The 24,456-nt window shown below is 54.9% G+C and overlaps 3 protein-coding genes and 1 long non-coding RNA gene across 5 annotated transcripts; 2 read left to right on the forward strand and 2 right to left on the reverse strand.

The window, feature by feature from the left end:
* Positions 1–686: 686 nt before the first annotated feature.
* On the forward strand, positions 687–8,652 carry ZPBP2 (zona pellucida binding protein 2; the record flags this gene model as incomplete). Its single annotated transcript, XM_080633493.1, has 8 exons — positions 687–837; positions 2,084–2,209; positions 2,746–2,907; positions 3,679–3,897; positions 4,307–4,392; positions 4,961–5,138; positions 6,490–6,601; positions 8,469–8,652. The coding sequence occupies 8 exons, from the start codon at positions 687–689 to the stop codon at positions 8,650–8,652; spliced, it is 1,218 nt and encodes a 405-aa protein (XP_080489619.1).
* A 1,800-nt stretch (positions 8,653–10,452) lies between these two features.
* Positions 10,453–14,434, reverse strand: LRRC3C (leucine rich repeat containing 3C). The gene is made up of 2 exons (XM_080633587.1): positions 14,299–14,434; positions 10,453–12,824 (listed from the first exon to the last, which is right to left on the reverse strand). The coding sequence occupies exon 2, from the start codon at positions 12,742–12,744 to the stop codon at positions 11,962–11,964; it is 783 nt and encodes a 260-aa protein (XP_080489713.1). The 5' UTR covers positions 12,745–12,824; positions 14,299–14,434; the 3' UTR covers positions 10,453–11,961.
* A 2,220-nt stretch (positions 14,435–16,654) lies between these two features.
* Positions 16,655–23,362, forward strand: ORMDL3 (ORMDL sphingolipid biosynthesis regulator 3). 2 transcript variants are annotated; one of them, XM_080633381.1, is made up of 4 exons: positions 16,655–16,793; positions 20,395–20,601; positions 21,918–22,069; positions 22,156–23,362. In XM_080633381.1, exons 2-4 carry the CDS (start codon positions 20,428–20,430, stop codon positions 22,289–22,291), a joined length of 462 nt encoding a protein of 153 aa, XP_080489507.1. In that variant the 5' UTR covers positions 16,655–16,793; positions 20,395–20,427; the 3' UTR covers positions 22,292–23,362. The 2 variants fall into 2 exon arrangements, with proteins under 2 accessions (XP_080489507.1, XP_080489506.1); XM_080633380.1 differs by having other exon boundaries at positions 16,701–16,793; positions 20,401–20,601.
* Positions 21,207–23,463, reverse strand: LOC308229395. Its single transcript, XR_013958382.1, has 2 exons — positions 23,356–23,463; positions 21,207–22,085 (listed from the first exon to the last, which is right to left on the reverse strand). It is a non-coding gene; the product is annotated as an uncharacterized lncRNA (long non-coding RNA).
* Positions 23,464–24,456: the final 993 nt, after the last annotated feature.

Genomic DNA, 24,456 nt, shown 5'->3' on the forward strand with positions numbered 1-24,456 from the left:
CCTTCTCTGGACTCATCCAGCAGCTCCACGTCCCTCTTGTGCTGTTACCCCAGAGCTGGATCAGGGCTTCAGGAGGGGTCTCCCCTGCAGAACCCTTCCCTCAAATACCGTGGCATTCAGATTTATCCTCAAGCCAACAGGCTACGCTCAGCTCTCATTTTCAATCTCTCTCACGGCAAGGGGCAGCAATAGGGTACATTGTGCTGCTTTCAAGCCCAAAGAACGTGGCCATAACAACTTACTCCAGAAGCCCTCAACTGAAGAACACCCTGGAGCTCCAGTTACCTCCGAGTGCAGCGCCGGGGGCGCGGGCCCGGCCATGCCCCCGGCCTTTGAACCTCGTCCTTCCTGCACCGCTGGGAACACCACCTCAAGAGCCAACCCCCACCTTCTTTACACACTTCCAAAGCGGGGGGCTGGGGCAGGAGCTCCGGGGAGGAGGTGGCTCCCACCCGGGCTGCGGAGCCACCCTTCCCCCGCGGGCAAAAATCTACAATAAAAGGGGTTTTTCAAGTAAAAAGTGCGTGTGAGGAGGAAAAAGCGAAGCGGCCGACACCCCCCAGCCCGTTCCGCCCTCGCTGAGGGGAGGAGCAAAAGGGCGGGAAGCGGCGGGGGCGCGCGCGGGGCCGTTACGCCTCAGGGCGGGCGGTTGCGGCCGTTGGGCGTGGGGGCGGCAGCGCTTCACCATGGCCGGGGGCGGTGGGAGCCCGCGCTCCGCCCCGGCCCGGCTCCTGGGCATCGTGGTGGTGATAGCGGCGGCGGTACCGGGGGCCGGCCTCAAACCACCCCCTTCGGGTAACCCCAACCCGGGCATCATGAGCGGCTGCGGGACCCGGGGTAGTGGAGGGAGAGCACAGAGAAGCTGGGGCTGCCCCATCCCTGGCAGTGTTCAAGGCCAGGTTGGACACAGGGGCTTGGAGCAAGCTGCTCCAGTGGAAGGGGTCCCTGCCTGTTGGAACTGAATGAGCTTTAAGGTCCCTTCAACCCAAACCAGACTGGGATTACTGTTACATGATGCCAGCAGCATCCTCCTTGCCCTTGGCCTGAGTTTGCGCTGTCCCCATCTACCGTGGCCTGGAAAAAACACACATTGTGGTGATTTTCACATCTCCTGAGGGGTTTTGTCACAGAAACCCTCAAACCCAGACTGTTCCCCAAGGGGCAAAGGCTCACAGATGCTTGCGAACTCCCACAGCCCCCATGTTCTGGTTCTCCCCACAGTGGCTTTCCAGTTAGGTTTATAACTATTTCCTTGGCTTTATGTAAGGAGAAAGTTTTGGAACCTGGTAATATCCAGACTGATTTGCAACCTGGGCACTAAAGGAATGAAAACCAACAAGTGGGAGCCCTTGTTTTCAAGAAAAGGGAGAAAGAAAAAAGCAATAAACTCCCTGGGACAAAACAAATGCTCAACTAGCACACGTCGATTTCTGTCTTAACATTTGAAGTCCTTTTCCCTACAGTGAGAGCAGAGGAAGAGCAACATTCCATTGATTTAGTTGAAAAGAATTATATTTATGGCAACCCCAAACATGAAGGTAAACTTGTCTTTTTAGATATATAGATATAAATTTAGGTTATGTATGTATTAATATATAGATATTTAGGTCTTACTGGACTTTTAAAAATGGAGTTTGAAGTACAATGACCAGTATGCAGACACAGCTACACAGAGAAGTGACACTAAACACAATTCTGGAGACTCCAGAGCACAATACATGGGTTTAGGAATACGTTTGTCCTTGTTTGTATAAGCTATAAGTTTGTACTATAAGCTCTTATGAAAATCTAGCGTCTCAATGAGGGTCCCACTCAGCAACAGGCTCAAAATCGGATGCTTTTTTGCCACACCAATATGGTTTGGGTGGGATTCCAGCATCTCCTGCGCACAGTCAGCACCAACCACACAATTGACAGTTCCATAATGAGAGTAAATGGAGATGAAAGGTTAACCTGACACTTTCCAAACCCAAACCTGAAAAATAAACCTTGCATTACATTAAATATGTATTTTAAATGAGTATTTTTGGGATTTCATCCAACAGAAGCATTTCACATCCTTTACCTTACTTTTGTATTGCAGTTAGCATCTATGTGAAGGTGTTTACCAAGAGCCCATTTCTTCTATGCATGGATTTGGCTCATTCTCGAGAAGAACTAATAGATCCCAACTATTTGTGGACTGGTCCAGATGGAAGAAGTTTGGAAGGTCAGCCACCTTGTTCAGACTCCAAAGGGTTTCCCCTCAGCCTGCCTTGGCCATTTTCCCCCCACTCACTAATAAAATAAGCCTTTTACAGAAACTTCACAAACGTAAAGACTGCCATGGAGGGTGGGAAGACAATCAGGAGATAGAGAAATACTTCCTAGTTTCTATTTACAAGGGAAAAAGTCAGCCACAAATGGCCAAGGAGATTACTGTGCATGAAATCACCCATTTTCCTTGTTTCAACCATCCAGCAGTAGGATGGTGGGTCCAAAGAGTCACTTGGTCCTTTGTCAATGTTTTCTACCAGCTCTGACATTAGATTGTGTTTCTTTCCTCCCTCTAAAACTTCCAAATGCTTGAGATAGAAGGAAACTTGCAGTGAGTCCCAAAGGTCATCAATTTTAGATTGCTTCAGACTAATGTGAATCAGTGTCACTGTGTACAAGAGCAAGGTTTCATCTTCAAATGTCCTAAATGAGCAGAGCATCAGAAACCAGACATTCCCAGTAACCAAGTGTTTCCTGTTTCTATTCTAGGGCAATTGCATGTGGATCTTACAGAAACAGGAAAGCTGATGTTGCTGAGGTTTAAGGAGTACATGTCTGGAGCCTACACTTGCACTCTTTCTTACAAAAACATAGAAACTACAACACAGGAAGAAAGAGAAATGTTTGAGACATACAAATTCATGGTGTATGGTAGGCTGGCTAGCTCCTTAGCCAACTAATGCACGTGGCCTTTGGGGTTTGGTGGGTTTGTGAAGGGCATGTTTATGGCAAGGCTTGATACAACAAAATAATTAGCTGATATTTTATCTCAGAATAGAAAATCTCTATTTTTTGTATTTATACACACCCAGCCCCTCTCCCAGCTTCAGGACATGTTTTCAATAACTGCTACTAAGCATAAAACAATCTCTACCCTTGGTAAGAACCAAGTGAACTACAGCAACTCCAGCCAGATCCAAGCTCACGTCCAAGTGCGGTCTCCCACGTTGGAGACTGCCAGACCAAACAGGCCACTCCACTCTTTGTAACCACTGTTCACAATGTCACCTCCCCACCACAAAATAACATCCAAACCTGTTTGAGAAACACTGCTAAAATCATTTTACCAAACCTTCCCTCCTCCAGCAGAACTGCAGAGGATGCTTGCGCACAATCCCAATCCATTGCAGCTGTACAACTTTACAGACACACTTGGTCTGTGCTATTTCACTATTTGCCCACTTTCTTGTTTTAGTATTTGGGAGCAGAACCTCATAAGCACAGAAATTCCTGTACATTTCAAACTAAGATGTCTCTTACTCCCAAGCCAGCTCTGGCAAGGCCAAATTTGTTCTGTTGTGGTTAATGAGTAAGTTTTAATTGTTAGTTTGCTTTTGAATAAGTTTCAAAGTACACTGATACAGACGATAAGGCTCTATTGAAGCCTAAGTCTGTGATCACACACAAACTCTCTGCTTACAGCATACAGGGAAGCTGACCACGCGTATCAGGTCTTCGTTCGCTTTACTACCAGGGAGTGTGAGCTACGAGCCAACAGCCAGTTCTTTGAGGAGCTCTTGAAAATCTTAACTAACATCATCTCGGATCTGACGTGTCACATCACCGAGGCCTCCTACAAATGCCATTCTGTCAGGATACCCAACCGAGGCCTCCTGCATGAGCTATTTGTTAGTTTTCAAGGTACCAGATTCCCGTGTTTGTTTGGGAGGGATCATTTATATTTATAAACCTGAGAGTGCAATAAACAACACCTGAAATACATGAAAATCAAGCAAGTCTTTGAGAGCTGTTTCCCTGTTTGCTTTCAGAGTCCATGTATTTTTTCTTACTAGCCCACAGATGGAGCTAAAATGCAGTTTATACATTGAATTTGTAGCACCATCCTTCTTACAACCTAAACAAGAAATGCTCTTTTCAAGGTGTGCACTTGGAAAGGCTTCTTGAAAGGAAATAGCTGATAAAATGCCATGATTTTTTCCTTGTAAAAGGAAAATGGTCATGAACCTAATGATACCTGCTTGAGGAACTCGAGTTCCTTGCAACATATTTTTCAACACATTTAACTGTGTCTTTTTCCCCCCATCCATAGTCAATCGTTTTGCACAAGGATGGGAGGAAGTTTGCAAACAGGTTCCTTACAACTGCGAAGATGTGACAAACATGAGAGTTCAAAAGGTTTGTGTCAGCCACCCTTGTGTCTTCTCTGTGTGTTTAACTGATTTCACTGGTGGTTATCCAGCTTCGTCCACATTTTATGGGATCAGCAGCGTTGTAAATGACAAGTCACAGATTTCAAATCACTCATTTCAGGATGAAAAACTGGTTTTAAAAAGCAAATTGGTCCAAACAGTTTAAAAATAAGAAGTCAGGCTCATTATGTCCTTTATATTTACCCCTAAGAATAAAGAATTATAAGAATTAACATTTGTATTAGTATACTGAACTTCCAGCTCTCTAAACTGAACCTTTGATTTATGATTTGATAAACAGAATGCAATTTAAAGTAAGTCTAAAGTAGCTGACTTCTAAAAGCTGTTCTCTGGCTTTTTAATGTTAAAACACACCATCAGATTACGCATTGGGTCGGATCCCAGGCCCCCTGAAACCAGAGGGAGATTCCCAGTTAACATAATGGGTCAGTGCATGTGGGAATCAGGATGTTAATATGCTAATAACTGATGTTATTAAATGGATAACAAATAACTGGCTCATCTTTTATTCCTCCAATGCTTCTTGATTTTAGGCAAGAGATCGAATTGAGGAGTTTTTCAAGAAGCAGACGTACGCTTTGAGGCACGAGTTCCAGACGGTCCCTACAATACACTACGTGGAGAACAGCTTCTCCGTTACTCACATTGACAGCTGCCGACCAGGCTTTGGGAAGAACAGTGTCACGCACCGGGGCTGTGCGGACTGCTGTGGTAAATATGAAGTACAGCAATTTCATGTATGGCTTTATTAACTCAGGTCACAGGTTTCTCTGAAGAGTGGTTGGTAAATATCAGTGTGGAAGGCCCTGTTTCCATTCATCTTTTGGAAAGACAGTCCCCTTGCAGGTTTGAGAAGAACAGAAAAGCCTTTGTTAGCACGTTTGCAGGTGTGAAACTGTATTTCCAAGTAAAGTGGAAGCGGTGAGGTGGGGTTTTAATTTCAGGTCATTAGTGAGTGACTATGCTCAGAGTCTAAAGCAAATAAACAATGATCTTAATGGCAGAGCTGCTCAAAAACACCCAGCTGTTTTAAAATGATCATTTGCCAGCAGCAGCCACTGCTAGTTCTGGAGGCTGGGGGTTTAGTGAAAGGCAGACTCAGAGAGCTTGGGAAAGATGAGGTTCCCTTTGGAACACTGGGAAGCACGTGGTGATGTCTGATGGTCCCATCCCCAGCCGAGGCAGAGGAGAGCTGCCTGACATGCTGCCTGTGTTCTCTTCACAGTGATCTGTGAGCCTGGAACTTACAGTCCCAACAACAAAGTGACCTGCCAGGTTTGTACACATCCTCAAGCCAGGATGTATGGAGCAAGATTTTGCTGATAAACTGACAGCAGAAACTGGGAACCCGAAGAGCAGCTGTGGAAAACTCGTTTTATGATGTTCTGTTCAGCTTTAGCTGCCAATTCAAGAATCCTACATTCCTTTATGAACAGTTGCAAAACTTCATTCATCCACCTCTGGATTTTCTGTATTTAGGGACCACTTAAACTGTCGAAGTGATGCAGGAACTGAAGCGTTCATGCACGGTAAAGGGATTCAGTGAGAACAAAAAGGACGTTTGTCACGTGGCTGTTAGTGCAAACAGCCCGTTTCTTGGTGGTGACACCAGGCACGCTGCAGCTTTGTGCTGCAGTTTGCTCAGAGAATGTGAAGGAGCTGGAAACAACTCAGGGAAAGATGGCAGACAGTTGTAGCGGAATTCTGTGCAATGATAACACACAGCAGAACCTGTACGAGCAGTTTCTAGCAGATACTAGAAGAAGTATTTAATCTTTGTGATTTAGAAACATTAAATGCCCTTCCCTTTGTTTTTCACTGTTTCTTTCTCTGTGTCTGAAGCGTTCTGTGCAGAATTGTACAGTGCACTAGTGAACACTGACTGGCTCAGGGCTTTCCCTACTGCTCCACCAGTGGGAGCTCTGCTGGGATGCAAACACCAGCAGCAGGGAAAGCAAAATCGGGGCTCCAAGAGAAGAGAGAGGGTAAATAAATCCCACAGCCCAGCAGACAGGAGAATGAAGGACCCAGCTTTCATGGTTCTCTTCTTGCCTTGCTGCAGGTCAGTCCTGCAGGGAGGCTGCAGAGCTGCCTCACGCTGCTTGCTGTGTTCCCTGCTCCATCTTCCCCTTCAGCTGCACCAAATCCTCACGGCAGAGCTCTGCTGGCCCCAGGTGCTGTATGAGCAGATGATCCTCTTACACCAGCTGGAAATTCCATCGAGTTCACCGGATGATAGGATTTGCCAAAGCACTGAGATAATGGGAAAGTTTCCTTCCCAGAAAAGCCTGACTCTGGTCTCATTTTGAAGGCTCACTGCTGGATCTGCAGCAATTGATCATCTAGCTCACAAAGCACTGTTAGCAAAGAGTATTTTACTACTCTCAGGAGCTTCACCACTAACCCTGACTGCTATGGTCAGAGCACGGGCTGTGTGAGGCTTCTGCAGTAGAGCTACCAGAAGATGGGCTTTTAAAACTTGATTTTAATCTTTGTAAGCCATTCCCTGCCAGGAGCTGCTCTCTTCCAGACTCACTTTGCCCAGGGGCAGCAGAAAACTCTCCCTTGTGAAGAACAGCCCCCCAGCATGGTCCCTCTTGAAGCCATTTGTGTGACAGTGGCATGGCCCCCCACAATCCAAGCGGAGGGAACACCACCCCAATGCCTGCACACACTGAGCCATGGAAAACCAGGCCCGGCTTCCCAGCACAGAACCATTCCTTTCCTTTTCTTTGCAGTATATAGGACTAAATCAAGCAAAAGAGCACCTCCTACTCAAGAACTGCAACTTCTTGTGGCATCTAGAAATGCCTTGGTGGGTATTCATCCAAAAATCGACCAGGTTCAACCCGGTTTAACTTATCCACTTTGACAGGAACACAGCAGGAGATGGAGCGGGCACAGACCATGCTCAGAGCTTTTCAGAATCATTACTTATTAAATACTGATGGATAAAATGTACTCTAACGAGCATTTAAACTGCCTGTAGGCTGATTATCTTCACTGCCAACTGGACACTGTGTGCACAGCTCAGGCTTATCCAGATTAAGCAGACAGCCTCGATTGCTGCCTGCATCCCTCAGCCTGTTTCACAACAGAGGAATGCCACATACATAAATTATGGGGGGGAAAAAAGCAGTGAGGAACGCTTCACAAACACATGTTAAAGCACTCACTGCAGAGCCCCTGCGCCGGCTGGAGATACCTCTGCTCTGATGGGATGGTTGGCTCAGAGCTCCCCACAGCATCTCTCTTACCCCACGAGCAGGATGTTGCTCTAAATGGAAGGCAGCAGGAGTTGACCAGGTCTCAGGCCATCACTCTGACACACTACAGCTTCCAGCACACCCCAACACATCCCTCTCCTCAGCAGATTATAAAGGAGAAGGGCTGCAAAGGAACTGGCTCAGGTGCCCTGTGATCAGCTCATCCCAGGGCCTCATCACATCTGAGATAAGAGGAGCTGAGCCAAGGGAGTGCTGGGTGCAGCCCCAGCTAATCCATCCCTGAGGAATTCCCCTTTGAGTTGCTTTGGTGGAAAGGGGCTGGAAAACAAAGCCAAGAGTGAAGGGTGTCATTTGTGTCTCCCAGGACCTCCAGCTGATGCTGCAGGTGCCATGGGCTGGGTGGCATGGGAACAACCTGGGATGCAGCTCCAGGATGCATGTTAGGAGATGGAATCCCACGTGTGAGGCGGGAGGAGGGCTGGGGCATTGCGTGTGAAGGAAAACCGAGTCTGTTTAGGTAGAGTGCTTGGTGAGAAGATGCTTCCCTCTGAGAGAGGCAGCTCTGCAGGTCCCCCTCTTTTATTAACAGGCAAACCCTTGTCTTACAGAGCATCAATGACAGAACTGATCCTGGGGCTCAGCAGTGCTCAGCTTGCACGGGGCAACATGAGCAGGAGGGGTGTGTGTGGTGGCTGAAACACTGAGCTCTGGACCACAGGCACAGGAAGAGAGGGGATTTTTAGCTCTGCTTTGGTTTCCTCCCCACTGAAATCACATCTCTCGCTGAAGCCCAGTGACCACGCTGTCTGTGCAGCCCCATTCCTACAACAAGCAGCGGCACGGGATTAATGAGTCCTTTGCAGGCAGTGAATAACTGGGATTCGCTGTTGGCAGCAGCACCGCTGGAAACGGATTTGTTTGTGGTGGAGATAAATAAGCGAGGCTGCGGAGCTGAATGGCCGCTGATGAAGTGTGGACCAGCCTTAATCACAGTGTAATTGCCTCCATCCGTCCTAATTACTTATAAATATTTTGATAATGGTGGAAATTAAACAATTAGACATCCTTCCTTCCCTCTTGCAAATCTAATCAGTTCAAAGTTCAGGATGCAGGCTGGGGCCATGCTGCTGAACACGCTTCTGTCTGAGGCTGACAAGAGCCTTGCTTTATCTTGCTTCTAAACCCCACAGCAAAAGCAAATGCATATCCCAAGGCATGCAGCCTCCATCAGCACTGCTGGGAGGATGGATCCCATGGATACACAGACCCTGGCAACCAGGAGCATCATTTGGCTCCTGGAGGGAGTCAGGACCAGGCAGCAGAAGAGGCATCACAGCCAGTGAGGACCCATCTTGCACCAGTGACCCATTTTCTTCCATCCCAGAGAGGCAGAACAGTTCCTTGTGTGCCCGGTGCAATGGGCAGAGCACCTTGGAAGTCAATAGCAGATTCACCAGCGTGTGGAACGCTGCAGAAGGAGGTCACACTGCTCACGCTGCCATTGCTGATCCCAGCAGATAAATCAGGAGAGGAATTACCCAGGAACGCAGCATTAAAATGGATGATTCCATCAACTTTGACACTGAACCCCTCGTACCCACCAACGCCGAGGCAGGATCTCACCCACAGCAGCAAGTGCTGGAAGAGCGGGATGAGGAAAACCCCTCTTTGGGATGGAGCCATCGAGGAGCCTTGTAGGCTGCCAGCCTCAGATTCCTCCTGTGCTCAGCCACATCCTGAAGACCCCCCCAACACCCCAGCCTGGCCACAGGCACCTCCTGGAAATATCCCATAATCCCAGTTTTCTGCTCTTCCCCGTTCCCTTTTAACACCCGATTAAATATCAAACATTACCAACAGCATAAAGCTGAGTCCATCCCAATCCAGGTTCTCTTCCCAAAGCTTATTGCAGGTTTTTATGAGGTTTCTTATATATTTGACCCCCCCATCCATGGAGTTCCACAACCAACCCATTGCTGCCACCAGAATCCACCTCCCTTCCCCATGCTCACGGGGGTTCTCATGAACCCAGTGCTTTCCATCCTCGTCACGCCCTGTGCCCTAGAGCAGGGCTGGCCCCGGGGGCTCAGCATCATCCAGCCCCATGGGGAGACCCTGGGGGAGCCACAGCCCCATGGACCGGGTGGCAGCAGCATCCCCAGGCCCTCCCCAGCTGCTCCCGAGCAGGGTCCCCCCGGAGCACCCCAGACTGGGGGCAGCAGCCATCTGCTGGGAGCCTGGGCCTGCGTCTGGAGACAGCGAGTGACAGACGAGGTCAATGTCCCCAAGCAGGAGCTGTCACAACGCGTTAGGTCACGGCTTCCTCCTCCCACCGCGCATCCGCTTGAGCCGCGCACGGAAAGGTGCCGGCAAACCAGTGCCCCAGGAGGGACCAGTGGGACCGTGGGCATCGGGATGGGTTTGTCCCTCCCAACCTTGGTGGTGCCCAGGTCTGGTCGGTGGGGACCGGAGGGCAGAGCAGGGCTCTGGCACAACATGACTCGGGCACTGTCAGCGTGGCGGTGACCTGAGCTGTGCAGCGTTCACTTACTGCAGGTGAGGGCAGGGTTACCAGCAGCACCACGTATCGGGTTCCTGACAGCGCCGGCACTGGGGCTCTGGGAAGGCACTGGCTGGCACAGGCACCTTTCACCCTCCCTTTACAGCCAGGATGGCACCAGGAACCGGGTGATGCTCCCACGGACACACACACGGGCACGGGCTCCAAAGTAAAAGCCGACTTTATTGGTGTATAAAGAACGTAAAAGGTCCCTTAAACAAAACACACGTTGGGTCAGACCAGCACCACAGCGATGCCAGTGCCTCGCTCTGGGGCCCCACAAGCCCTGGTTGTATGTGGGGAGCTGCCGTGGGGCTGTGGGCCCCGGGGGTGCCTGGTTTGGAGCTGGGGCTGAGGTGCTTGTGCGTGGCAGAGCCCCTGGTGTGTGCTGGGGATGGAGGCACTTGTGGAAGGGCGCAGGGGCTGCTCCCGGCCGGCTCCGAACCACGGCTCCCGTTGGAGCATGGGCAGCAGCTGGCACCAGGCCTGGCCCGGTGCAGAGGGTGCTCAAGCAGCTTTGATTGGTGCTCCGGGTGAATTAAGGCAGTTAAGCTTCAGCTGGTTTTAAACAAGGGCAAACCCATGAAACCCAGCTCCCAGACACAGCTGGAGGAGTCTGGGTCCGCTCTTGGCTTCGCTTCTGAGTCGCTGCTTGGACCCTGCACACCCAAAGGTGGGCACCAACCCTGACCCATGCTGGCCACCAGCGCCCCCCCCTCTACCTACTGACACCAGGAACCTGCAGCCCAATGCTGGAAGCGTCGAGAAGGGATTTTGGGGCATTTTAGGGCAGATTCGGGCTCCTGCGGGAGTGGGGAGAGGGCGGAGGAGCCGCGGCGGCTCCCTCCATCCCCGCTCCCCTCACAGTGACCGGTCGGCAGCTCCTGAGTCCTGGAGAGGGAGGCGGGAGCAGGTGAATGAGAGCAGCAAACACAGACCTGCACGGTCCCAAGGGAGCACTGGGGGGAATCCTGCTCCCCCCAGCATCCCAGCAGGGCCGGACCCACCGCCTGCACCCCTCAGCTCCCCTCCCGCAGCTCCTGCATCCCTCGGCGGCCCCAGGGAGCTCATCCCCGGGGGAGCTTCATTCCCCATTTGTCAGAACATTGTGCTCCAAGGGGGAAGGTGCCGGGGTTGCCCAGGAGCTGCCTCATCTCCAAGTGGGACCCCCCCAGGCGCCTTGCTCCGCCTGGACCAGGGGTGCCAGGAAAGGAGTGGGGAGCAGCAGGGGCTGGGATGGGAGATGGGGCAGCACCACCCAGCTCAAGAGCTGGCGCAGGGTACCCAGGACCTGCCCCTCGCCTTTCCCAACCAATGTGTTCCTACCTCTTGTTACCACCCTTTGGTACGGTGGCTCTGGCCCTGTGGCCATAACGGTGCAGGTGCAGGCAGGGAGCCCAGCACCGGCTGCCCCGTGCTGCTGGGACCATCCCTTGGGCAACCGGGGAGGGATTAAAACATGAACATCACCAATGGCCCAAGGGATCTCTGCAAAGGAAATCCCTCGGTTTGAAATGAAGTCTGAATGCCACCGGATGCCCAGGGTCCCTCTGGTCCGGGTGCATGCTCGGTGCCCGGTGCCCATCACCATCCCCATCCCTGCTTCACCTCTCGCTGCACCACAGCTCCCGCTGCTGGATGCTGCTTCCCAGAGGGGAACCGGACAAACCCACGCCTGTTCCTGTGCGATGACCCCGGGGCTGTGGCAGCTCCTGGCAGCTGCGGCGAGCCGAGTCCTGCCGGCGCCTCAAACCACGGTGCTGATGGTGGATGACTCCTCCGACCTCCGCTGCTTGCTGGGCAGGGACTTGAGATACTCGAGGTGCCGCCGGGCATCCTCCTGGTTCTGCCGCACGTAGTAGACCAGGTAGGAGATGACCATGGCAAACCAACCGAACATGGTGACCAGCATGGCGACGTCCGTGGTCTTCTTGTACACGTTGCAGAGGTCCGTGTCGGCCATCACCTGCAGGAAGGCTTTGCCCACGTGCTCCTCCTGCGCCGAGGAGTCGCAGACAAGGCCACCGGAGGAGCCGGCTGCCAGCTCCACCGTGCGGATGAGCTCCTGCAGCCGACAGTCACAGAGCCAGGGGTTGTCAGAGAGGTTCACCTTGGCCTTCAGGTTGCTGAAGGCGTCTTTGCTGACGGACACCAGCTTGTTGGAGGACAGGTCCAGAGAGCGGAGGTGCTCTGCCAGGCCCCGGAAGGCTCCGCTCTCAACGCTGGCGATGGCGTTGTGGGACAGATCCAGCTCCAGCAGGAGAGGCAGGTCCTGGAAGGCGTCGCGGGGCAGGAATGGGATTCGGTTGGAGTCCAGGTAGAGCTTGTTGGTGTCATTGGGGATGTCCCTGGGGACCTCGGTGAGGCGAGCGTTGCTGCAGCGGAACGTCTTCAGCCCCTCCTCTTCCGAGGGGTAGCAGCCCTTGGGGAACGCTGTGGCCGAGCGGGGATGGGAGGCCAGGAGGAGGAGGCTGTGCAGGAGCAGCCACACGGGCACAGAGCACAGCGGGATCTGCATGGCCGCAGGCATGGTCCCGCGCTGCTGCTGCTGTCACAGGGCCCTGGCCCTGCAGCTCTCAGCCCCTGTGGCTTCAGCTGGACCCGGTGCATCTGAGTTAGAAACAGCAAAGAGAAAGCATCAGACCAATGGGCAGAACAGCTCCGGCTGCAAGTGCGGCCACGGGGCAGGGATGGGATGGGATAGGGCCAGGCAGCACAGCCACGCATCCCCCTGTCCCCTGCCATCAGCTCAGGGCTCCTGATCCGGTAGGATCAGGCCTCAAGGGGCCAAGCGAAGGCATCTCCTGCAGCTGGGCTGTAACAACGGAGCCAGTGGCGGGGAGAGCTCCGGCCCCGCCAAGGTCGCTGCGTTTGATGGCCCCTGCGCTCGCTCGCCCGCGGCCAGGGCATCCCGGCACGGATCCGCCTCCAGGCGAGCGCGATGGGAAACCCGTGAGGGCAGGGGCAGAGCAGGTTCCCGTGTCCCGGCTCCGGCAGCGCACACGGCACACGCGGGGTCTTCTCCTTTCGAGGGTGCCGGTGCAGGCTGGGTGCTGCGGTCCCCTGCTCGGTGCCACTGCGGGGTCGGGCTGCCCACACCACCCCGTAACCATGGTCCCCATCCAGCCCTTTATTCCGGAGGGGAAAAACGTCAGCAGGAAAGAAACGAAAACAGAGAAAGGAAATTCACTGGGGCTGAGCGTGCGGTGAGTTCCCAGGGTGGGTCCCAGATAAGGCCACGGTTCAGCCCGGCTTCCCCAGCCCTGGGTCCCCATCCCATCCCCAGTCTGACCGCGCTGGTGGAGCCCTCCAGGCAGGATGCGGATGCTCTCCGTGGTTAAAGACACCGGTGCAAAAGGGCACCCGTCAGCAAAGCCCTGTGCTGCAGGAGGGCTCCCGGAGCACACAGCCACCGGCAAACCCGGTGCCAAGGGGCCGAGGTGCTCATCCAAGGGTGGCCCCGGTGCCCACCCTGACCACTGTGCAGGGTAACACGGCCCAACCACGCCGAAGCACCCCAAGGTCACAGCACTGCAGCCCCAGTCCCTGCGCCACCGGCCCCCCCCCCCGGGCTTCTCGACGTCCCTGAGCAGGGACCAGGGCTCAGAGCAAACAAAGGGCACCGGGAACCAGCCCCACGCAGGCGTCAGGATCCCACCGCGCTCAGCCGGGAGCCGGTGACCCGGGCAGGGACTGCTCCATCCCCGGGGAGCCTGCGGGTGGGATGCGGCTCCCGGGGCCCCGCGCTGGGCTCGGGGGGGTCCCCAGCCCCCGGTGCTCCGGACCAGGCACCGCAGCAAGGACGGGCACAAAACAGCCCCTGGCCACGGCGGGGCCCCAGCCCGACCCCGGGGGTCGCCGCCAGCCCCTGGGGCAGGACGGGGCTCCCCGTGCGGGTGCGGGACCCGCCGTGCGCTCGGTGCAGCCGGGATGCCCCGGGGTTCCCCCCGGCTCCGCTCCGCACCGGGGGCGTCGCGGGCGAGGGAAGCCCCGGTGCTTCCCCGGGGAAGCTCCGCTCCGCGCTGCCGGGAACCGCCCCCCTCGCCTCCCGCCGCTGCCCGGGGGGGTCCCGATGCGGACTCACCTGGCGTGCGCGGCCCCGCGCCCCGGGCCGGAGCGGCCGCGCCTCGCGCAGCGCGGCGGGACCGGAGCCGGCGGCAGCGGCGGGGCCGGTGGGCGGGATCCTCCGCCCGGGCCTCCCCGGGGCTCCCCGCCCCTGGCCCGCCCCGCCGCGGGGGGAACCGCGCAGCGCCGAGCACCCGCGGTCCCGTCCCCGCACCCGGCAGAGGCTCTGCCCAGGGGCCAGGAGCAGGGGGGGCGGGATCCCAGAGAGGAGCTGCGGGGATCCGGAGCGCGGGGACCTCCGCGAGCCCCCCCCGGCTCTGCCCCCGGGGCTCCCCGCAGCCCGTCGGGGGGAACAGGACCTCCCGCCCCGCCCCGCCCGCAGCCTCCCGCGGGCACCGGCATCGCTTACTCGGGGAAACCCGACCCGCGGCGGGGGCAGAGCCCGCGGGGGGGGGGGCCATCCCCGGGCTTCCGGGGCCGGGGCTCGGCGCTAACCCGGGTTCTGCCGCTCCGGGACACCGGCGGGGGCCGCTCAGCACCATGGAGAGCGGCCGCCGTTACCGGGCCCGCCGTGGGGGGGTCCCGCTGACCCAGCCGAGCTCCCCCTGCCCGCTGCATGCCCGGGGCCCCCGCCCATCACTGGGGGGGGCTGTGTCCTTTTGGTGCCCGGTTCTCCTCGTGGGGGGAGAGCCCAGCCCCGCGCTTCGACCTCGTCCCGCTGCCCGGGGAGGATCAACCGGTTACGAGGCGCCTGCCCTGGATCTCGGCTCGATTTGGAGAACAAAGCCTGATGGAGAGGCGCGGCCGGGCAGGGCCCGGGGACCCCCCGGACCCCAACCCGCTGGGCAGAGGGGGAGCCCCGTGTCCCAGGGCTGGCCTGGGCCATGGTGGTGGCACTCGGGGAGCCGCGGCCAATGCTCTTGTGCACCTTTGGTGGCATTTCCCTGCCGGGTCGGGCAGCAGAGCAGCCCCGTGCTGGCCATCACCAGTCCCAGTGCCGCCAGGAGCGGTGCGTGGAGCTGGGACCTGCCGCATCCAAGGGGACAAGGTGACAAGCTCAGGGGGTGCTGGAGCTTTGAGTCCCGGCTCGGTGCTGGGTCACCGCAGAGACCCCAGGAGCAGAAGCAGCACCAGGGCTGCGCCCCCGAGGTCCCATATTCCAGGGCACAGCACCCACGAACCCGAAATCCCAACACCTGCAGTGCAGCACGGTCCCACACGGACCCTCCCCTGCTGCAGCCGCCGGAGAGGTGGCTAAATACAGCTGCACCGGGGCTAAATACAGTCAGTATCGACCGGGCAGTGGGACCAGCAGCCCCGGCGGTGAGCGAGGCTCCCGGCACGGGGGAGGCCGGAGCAAGCAAGGCCTAGGAATTCCTATGGGAACAGCCTCTGAGCCCACTGAGACTGGGGAAATGCTGGTCCAGGCTGCTGCCAGACAATGGATGGGGCTGAATCCCCCTCCATTCAGGACCTCCCCAGCGCCGGTGCCGCTGTGGGCAGCGCAGGGAGCAGGATCCCATCCGCTGTGCCCAGCCCGGCAGCGAGATGCTGCCTGCTGAATCCCAGCAGGAATTCATATTGATGGGCGTTTAAAAATAGCCGCCGCATTGTGCTTCCCCCTCACGTGCGGAGCCAGCGGGGTGCGGGGAAGCTGCTAAATCAGATGTCACCGCGCAGAGGGAGCTGCTCAGCCAGGCAGGAGAGGGATAAAAATAGAGCTCGCTGTGTGCGTGGTTCTCCTGCAGAGCAGGGCCCGCTCCCGCGGGATTCCCGCTCCACGCACAGGCATCCCCGCACCGCAGCAGCCGGGATGGGGAGAGGGGCCAGGCTGGTGCCGAGGCACACGCAGGGTGCGGATGTGCAGGGCAGCCCGGGACCCCCACCCCGCGGAGCACCATGAACCCACCCAGCCTTAAACTGGACCCCCCGCCCCAGACCGGGCTTTGCGGCACTGGTGGAGCTGCCCCTGCCCCGCACACAGGGACCCCGCACACCCGCACAGGGGGATTGCGGTGGCGGCACAAAGCCCCGCGCAGCGAGGGCAGCCCCGCGCTCTGCTCCTGTGCAAACACAAGCGGGGCCAGGCGGTGCCTCCCTGCTCCAGCGCTGGAATCCGGCGCTCCCAGCCCGATCTCGGCCGCGGGTCCCGGTGTTCCAGGGCAGGGAGCCCCAAGCGGGATCTGAACGACCCCGGGGAGGGGGGGCTCTCCTGGGGCTCCGCCCGCAGCCCTGGGCTGGCAGCGGTGGGTGCTGGGGCTGGACGGTACCGGCGCTGCCGAGGACCCTCCCGGGGTAGCCCCGGGGTCACCCCCGTTCCTACAGCGGCTCCGCTCCGCAGGCTCGGCCCCGGGGGCGGGCTCCGGTGCTCGGGACTACAGCTCCCGGCGTGCCGCGGCGGCAGGGAGGGGAGGGCCGGGCGGCGGCGAGGAGCCCGCCGGGAGCGCAGCCGGGGCCGCGGGTGCGCGACGGAGACAGCCCCGGCCCCGCCGAGCCGGGCCGGGCCGAGCAGCGGTGAGTGCGGGCCGGGAGCGGCGGCGCTTCCCCGGCCACCCCCCAACCCCCCCCAGGGTAATGGGGCCTGTGCGGGGCACGGCCGGAGCCTCGTCCCCTTCCCCAGGCCCGGGACTGGGGGGGCGGTGGGAGCGGGGCCCGTCCCAAGGGGAAAACGCTCCATAGAGAAACAAGCGGCTGCTGAGGTGGGGAAGGGGGCACACCGGGACCTGCCCCACAGCCCCGGGCTCGGTGTGGGGTGAGTGGGGTGCAGGAGCCCCCGGCCGAGACTCTCCCCCCCATCATCCCTGTGTCCGGCAGCCAGAGCCCCGCAGCTCTCTCCCCGCTCGGTGCTCCCCCGCCAGCCCCCGGCCCCCTCGGCTTTCCCAGGGCTCCAATATGTGGAATTCCAAGCCCGGCTCCAGGCCCAAGCAGGACACAAAGCGGCGCTGCCTCGGCCCGACCTCTCCCTCCAACCCCAGCCGTGTTTGTGGACATCTTCCATGTACCTGATGCTCTGGTTCAGATGCTGATGGACCTTGCAAAGGAGGGGTTTGACTATTTATCCACTTGGGAGATGGTGCTCGCTGGTGCAGGCAGCTAGCGATCTTGGCTCCTTAGAAGCTCCATGGGATCATAATTGCTTGGGATCAGAATCACTTGGGTTGTGGGAACACTCGGGAAGATCTGAGATAAGCACCTGAGCCCTCCTCCCCTCTGGCTGCTGTGCCAGATGAAGCTCCTGTGATGGGCTGATGGAGAAGGGGGTGCCAGGTGCTGGGGAAGAGCGATGCTGCTGAACAGACAGGGACAGGAGCAGATGTGGTCACGCTCCTCCTCGGGGGGCAGGAGCAGTGCTGTGGGGTGCTGGCTGCACTCAGAGGTCTGTCACTCAGCAGCAGATGGGTGACAAAGTGAACAGCAAGCTGCTGATGTCGCTTTGTTCCCCCTTCCCTTAGAAGCGAGGAGATGCTGGCAGGCCAGACATGGAGCTGGCAGCCCTGAGGTTCATCCCGAGCCCCGGAGTGAGGCTTTCCCTACAGATCCATGGACAGGGAGTGGGAAGTGGGGAAGGATCAGGGCTCGGAAGGGCTCGGCTCTGCCATCACGGCATAACCACAGCTGACTTTTCCCCTCCTTGGATAGACATCGTCCAACGTCAGCACAGCCCTGACCTTCACACTCTGCCTGGTGAAACATTAAAGCTTCTCTGTCCCCAAAAACCCTGCAGCACATGTGGGAAAGCAGAGCTCCACAGCCAGCTGCTTCCTCCCACCACCGCGAGCTGCCTCCGTTGGCTGCAGGTGAACAACTCCCGGGTGTAAAAGCAGACTCCATGGGATGTGGGATGGGGGTAGGGAGCGCAGCTCCCTCAGCCAGGCTTTTGCAACACTGCACAAGCAGTGTGTGCAATCCAGAGGGAGCAAAGAGCTCGGCCAAGGGCTGCAGATGCCACTCAGGAGGGAAAAGACTCAGAGATGAAGTGGTTTTAAGGTGGGGAAGGACTTGGAGAAGCACATGGAATTATGCTCATCGTAGGATGGAATGCTTGACATCATTGGATCTCTTGCAAGACCAAATTAACCTTTTGTATGTTCTAACACTTTACTCATTGTTACAAGCAAGGAAATGGAGGCACCAGGAGAACCGGCTCCCCGGTGGCTGCTCCATCTGCCCCTCGGCCACCCCCTCGGTCTCCAGCCCAAGAAGGAAGCTGAAGGTTTCAGCTGTTGATGAAGTTGGATTTGGAAGCCTCCAGCGAGGTCACCAGCCCCTTCCCCATGCTCAGTCCAAGCCTCAGCCGGGCAGTTTTCTAGAGCTGAGCCCTTACAGTATGGAGAATGGCAAACAGCACTGCTGGGGATGCACTCCACAGGGATCTTTGCTCTGTTTAGGATTTGTGGCAACAACAAGACTTCTTGACTCATGTCATGCTTCACTGCAACCCCTAGGTTTCCTTCTGAAAGCCCTCTGGAATTGCACCAGATTAGGGATGCAGCTGCTCTGCCTGCTAGGACTCAAGTCCAGCTTTCAGACGAAGCTTCAGGCTTTTCTCTGGAATATCGAGGATACCCTTCGCCCTAGGGGATGGGTGATGATTTACAACAAGCACTCCTCAGACCTGCAGCCTCTTTTCTTGTACTGAAAACCTCCAGCTCTAAGCACCCTAGTTGACACGTGGGTAGCAGAGGTAGGTGAGCATCTGCTCAGCTCACCTTGGCAGTCTGCAACATCGAGCAACAGCTACCTTGTGTGGGTGAAAGAGGTTTGGAAGGGGCTGTGGAGCCAAGCACTCGCTGCAGTCCCAGCCCTGCGCAGGGCTAGGGGAGAGAGCCAGCTCCTGACACACACCAGGCCCAGTGCTCCACAGGGAGCAACCAGTTGGCCGTGGTGTAATGTCAGAGCTGGCTCAGACTCGCCTCCTGAGACCCAGACTGCGAGCTGGAGAACAGCAACGCCATCTCCCAGCTGCGGGAACCAAAGCAGCCCCACCACAAGGCCAGACATCAGGAAACAGCCTCACCTTGGGGGCTGGCGAGGGATGGACCGGATTAAACTGCATTTCCCCAGGAGACAAAGATGATTTTACACAAGAACTTCCCTGATCTCAAAGATACTCAGTTTTACAGATGTTCTAATTTGTGCTGTTTCCTGTTATCTCTGCAAACCACAGCTCTCATCTTTTCAGAAAGCCTAAAAGCTGACTGATACCTGCTGTGCTATCAGTGTGGCAACCTAAACCCCGCCAGTACCTGCACTGTCTCCAGGAGGATGACACTGTCCTTCCTCACCTTCCCGGCATTGTGGCTGCCCCATCCCTGGCAGTGTTCAAGGCCAGGTTGGACACAGGGTCTTGGAGCAAGCTGCTCCAGTGGAAGGGGTCCCTGCCTGTGGCAGGGGTTGGAGCTGGATGAGCTTTATGGTCCCTTTCAACCAGTCTGTGATTCAGAAAAATGTCTGTGTTCCTCCTACATGGCAGCTCTTTGCAGGTAGGGCAAGGGCCATCTCCTCTGCAGCTCTTGCTCCTGAAGTGTCTTCCCAATGCATCTTTCCTCATCATCTCTAACTTTTTATGATCCTCAAGAAGAATCTTGTTCCTTCCCCATGGGGGAATTAAGTTACTTCCCCAGAGCCCTGTTAACTGAGTTGAACTGATGGGGAGATGTGTTGCTGTAGAGCTGTCATGCCTTTACTCTGCAAACACGCTCTTTCCAAGTTTAAGATGTGTTGAATCCATAAACATGTGACAAGCTCCATGTGCCGAGTGCTTCCATGATTAACACTGCGATGGTGACTTCAGAAGAGCTTCAAGTATTCCTTTGAGTTTCCTAAGGCAGTCGCAGGATTTAACCTTCCCATTTTGGTTCCAGGAAAACCTTTCAGCAGATCACAAGTAGCTTCTGTCACAGACAGGCTTCCCACACGTTATTCCCAAAACTGCTCCCAGATTTAGCTTCCCCTCAGAAATGGCAGCTCTAAGAATGAAAGTAACGAGGTGCAGAGAAGCGAACTTGTGATTTTTAGAGCAAACAACAGGTTTGAGGTTTGAAGAAGAGCAAGAGGGTGCTCAGCTTAGATGGAGGGTTCCCACCACCCAAATACTGACCCAGCTCTGCTTTAGTTTCAGGGGTGCCTGTTGGACACAAGAGCCAACATGAATGTGGGAACAGCGCACAGTGAGGTGAATCCCAACACCCGGGTCATGAACAGCCGGGGCATCTGGTTGTCCTACGTCCTTGGAATTGGGCTGCTGCACGTCGTGCTCCTGAGCATCCCCTTCTTCAGTGTCCCCGTGGTTTGGACTCTTACCAACATCATTCACAACATGGTAAGGGAATGGTGTGGCTGGCTTGACTTTCCTGGGACAGGGAGACATCATCTCTCAGCACCAGCTCTTCTTTTGAGAGCCATCTAGGGAGATTCCTGTTCAAACAATTCCTTTCTGTTTCCAAAGACGCAGTGTAAGTTACTCAACCTCTACCCCTCAGACTGCAATCTTTGCCTCAAGGTCATAGATTTAAATCCAGCCTAGGTACTGATGAGACAGCAAAGATGTGGTGAGGCTGCTCAGAGAGGACACTGAAATAATTAGCCTGCAGGGTAAGTGCTTTAGCTGAGAGGCCACAGAAGCTGGCAGAACAGAATTCACTTTGGTGGATACAACCTGAATTGGCCTTAGCAGAGTTAAGAAAACAAAATGAACACCCAAACTTTGTTCTGCTTACAGATTAGTCCAGATTCATCCCTTCTAAGGACCAGGTACCCAGATGAATGGGTGTCAGTGCTGTGCTGGGGGGCACAGAGGCACATTCCAGGATGCAGGCCAGGAGCTGCTTTAGTGCCTCCACTGCACAAGCCTCTGCATGTCTTGCAGCTGAGGAGCAGCCCTTCAGCCTCAGGCACAGGGGACAAAAAGCCTCAGAGATACAGCAATTGATTTTATATCCTTTATTTTAAATAATACTTCAGCCTAAGAATATTCCAGAGACAAGTGACCCCCTTACCAGGGATGTTTTTCACATCTAGGAGAGGAGGAACCCACAAAACCACTAACTAGAGCTGCTTGGAGCTCAGCTCACAAGCTGCCTGCTTTACATCCAGCTCCTTCCCCTTCTCTGGCAGCTTAAACAATGAGGTCATGGGAACAGAAAGGAGTTTAAAGGCCAGCAATGGCTACTCTTCAAAGCCACGTGATGCAGCCAGACACTTGCTGTTTATCTGTGCCCTGGGTTCCACTCCAAGAGGTTCACTTGTAATCAGAGCAGGAACAGATCCTCACTGCCCACAGCTCCACCAGCACTTATTTTAGACAGCCTTTGGCCTTGCTGGCGCATGGCAGAGCGATTCCACACTAATCTCCTGATCCCAGAGACGGGAGCGCTGTAATCTTGCGGCCACCTTCTTGGCTTACACCCAGGAGCTGAAGCAGAGGCCTCACGTGTGACAGCCAACCCTGAGCTAACCCCGGCTGCTTTCCTTCCCCGCTCTCCCCACTTTCTTAGCTGCATTTTCCAGCGGGGAGGATGCATCCCTCTAGTGGCACAGCGCGCTGGTGCAAGCTCCCCCGACCGTTCATGAAGCTGAGCGTTTCTGGTGGTGTGGAGGTCCCCTGCGTGCTTCACACTGCGTTTGTGTTTGCTACAGAGCATGTACATCTTTCTACATACCGTGAAAGGAACTCCTTTTGAGACTCCGGATCAGGGCAAGGCTCGGCTGCTCACACACTGGGAGCAGATGGACTATGGAGTGCAGTTCACGGCGTCGCGCAAGTTCCTCACCATCATGCCCATCGTCCTGTGAGTACTTCATGTGCTGGCCAGGGAAACAAAACCACAAAGTGCTATGACTCAGCTCTCCCCCTCTCTGTTCTCCTCCTTTCCAGGTATTTTCTAACCAGCTTTTACACAAAGTATGACCGGATCCACTTTGTCATCAACACCATCTCCCTCATGAGCGTCCTGATCCCCAAACTGCCACAGTTCCATGGAGTCCGGATCTTTGGGATCAACAAGTATTGAGTTGTGTGGCTGGAGCGAATGCAAGAGGAGCAGCGGGAGAGGGGGATGTTCCTTCTCTCTAGTTCCATTTCTTCTTCCCCACGCAGACTGGGATGCAATTTCACAGCAGCTGTTTAACTGCAGTATCCGATAGACGTACACTGCATGCTGGATCCTCACGCCCAATAAACCTAAACCAGCTCCAGAGTAGAGTTTAGTGGAAGCAGGATGCATGGCACTGGATTTCTTATATTCCAGTGTCATAACTAGATGCAGACTTCAAGATACAACAAGGATGAATTCTGGTGGGATTTTAATCTATCCCAGACACTGAATGAAGAGGGATGAGGAGAAAAGCTTTTAGTGCTGGTACTATTGCTATGGTAAATGCACTTTAATGTATTTCCCTTCCTGAAGCTAAGTGCTTTAAGCGGTATGTGGGGGAAATTCAAAGGGATACAGCCAAGCTTTCCCAATACCTGACTGTTTTGGGGTTTGAGTTCCATTTTGGGGCAGGGTAGTGGGAAGAGAATGGCAAATTCTTATTTTGCAATCTTTTATGCCACTGAGATAGGAAGCTCTTTAGTAAAACCAGCAGAGGAAGGAGTCACCTGCAGCTGAGCAACTTCTTTACTGTGGAACAATTCGTGTGCTTCAGGGAAAAGCTCAAGAGAACCTACATCAGATTTGTTGTTTTCAGCTTGTACCACAAGCTGATTAACAGCTCCCCAGCCCAAACTGCTGATTTTTAAGGGCACTCTGAGTGCTCAGGCAGTGCAGCACTCAGACCAAGGGCTGGGTGCAGGGCAGTGATGACTGACAGCAAATGCCACTGAGCAGCTCACACACAGCAACTGCACCAGTGTGGGAGAAGCTGCAGACTGACAGGTACAGGCCAAGCAAGATGGATGGATGATGCCTGCTTGCTGTAATCAGTGACTGCAATTTGGATTGTTTTCTCCTCAGTGCAGCTCTTGGTTGCTCAAGTCCATGTCCATGTTACTGGGATCTGCCAGTTCCCCATTTAGCCATGGACTTGGCCGATTCCTGACTCGAGGCAAGCGAGTGTTCCAGTTCTGGCTTACCTGGAAATCTGTCACTCAGCTCTACACATGAGCCCTCATGTGGTCACTGGTGAGGAGACCGTAGGAGAGCAGTACCGAGCAGCACCAGCCTGACCTGGCCAACAGAAGGACACAGGGGGTCACTGGTAATAATTATTTCGTACAGGAACAAAATCAAGCCTTTTTCCCATTCAGTTCCCACCTAAAGGGTGCAGGTTTGCAGGTTTAGATTCCCTGTCTGAGAGAGCTTTCTCCTGTTCAAAGTCATTGTTTTTAATTTTGGGTTGTGTTGATGAAGTGTGTGAACCCCCATGCTTCCTCTGTAAAAGCCTCTATTTTGTTGTCTTAGTGCTTATCTCACACTTTGGACAATGGTATAAACATTTTAAATATGTCATTTTTGTTCCTGCATTAGCTTTAGAGCTCGGAGAGGACATTGTTGTTTGATGGTCTGAGCATAGGACGTGGGAACTTCAGGTTTGCATCTAAGATCTAGTACTATTCCAGGTAGAATTTTAGGCAAGCTGCTTTACTTGTATCTCAGACTTACTGCTGCAGAGAAGGGAAAAACATTTCATGTACCTCACAGAGGAATGCAGAAAGAATCATTACTTAATGTTGGATAAGTGGAAATATTTGAAGTGAAAAGAAGTTTTCAAGAAGGTGGGAAGAGGAAAGAATCTGCCTGGATACCTGAGTGCTGTTGTCCAGTTTGACACGTGCAATTTACTGGATAGGGAGGTTGAAGCTTTTAACCACCACGACGCAAGGACTGCTGCTGTAGTTAAGGTACTATATGCCCTAAAGCCAATATTCTTTAAGCTACTAGACAATGACTTTTGGGAACTAATACTGCTTTCAAGATAGAGACATTTCAATCAGCCAAGTACCTTTGAAATGCCTGGGAGATCAATAGCATCAGTGCCCTCAGAGGTAGCGTGACTGTCCTCAGTTACAGCTGTGTCTGTAACACAGGCTGCATGTTGTTTTAACAGATCTCAGTGTCTGCCCGCAGCTCAGACTGGTAAATCTCCAGAGAAAACAAAACTACTGATATATTTTGGTAGAAAACAAAGAGAAAACAAAGTTTTTTTGCAACAGAAACAGTCCCTGTATCCTTAA

The sequence above is a fragment of the Psittacula echo genome, assembly GCF_963264785.1.
Source record: "Psittacula echo genome assembly, chromosome: 23".
NCBI lineage: Eukaryota > Metazoa > Chordata > Aves > Psittaciformes > Psittacidae > Psittacula > Psittacula echo.

Excerpts from the sequence above, each read along its gene's own strand:
- LRRC3C (XM_080633587.1), bottom strand. The coding sequence starts at position 12,744 with ATGCCTGCGGCCATGCAGATCCCGCTGTGCTCTGTGCCCGTGTGGCTG.
- ORMDL3 (XM_080633381.1), top strand. The coding sequence starts at position 20,428 with ATGAATGTGGGAACAGCGCACAGTGAGGTGAATCCCAACACCCGGGTC. Across the intron at positions 20,602-21,917 it reads CCAACATCATTCACAACATG|AGCATGTACATCTTTCTACA; the intron begins GTAAGGGAATGG and ends TGTTTGCTACAG. Across the intron at positions 22,070-22,155 it reads ACCATCATGCCCATCGTCCT|GTATTTTCTAACCAGCTTTT; the intron begins GTGAGTACTTCA and ends CCTCCTTTCCAG.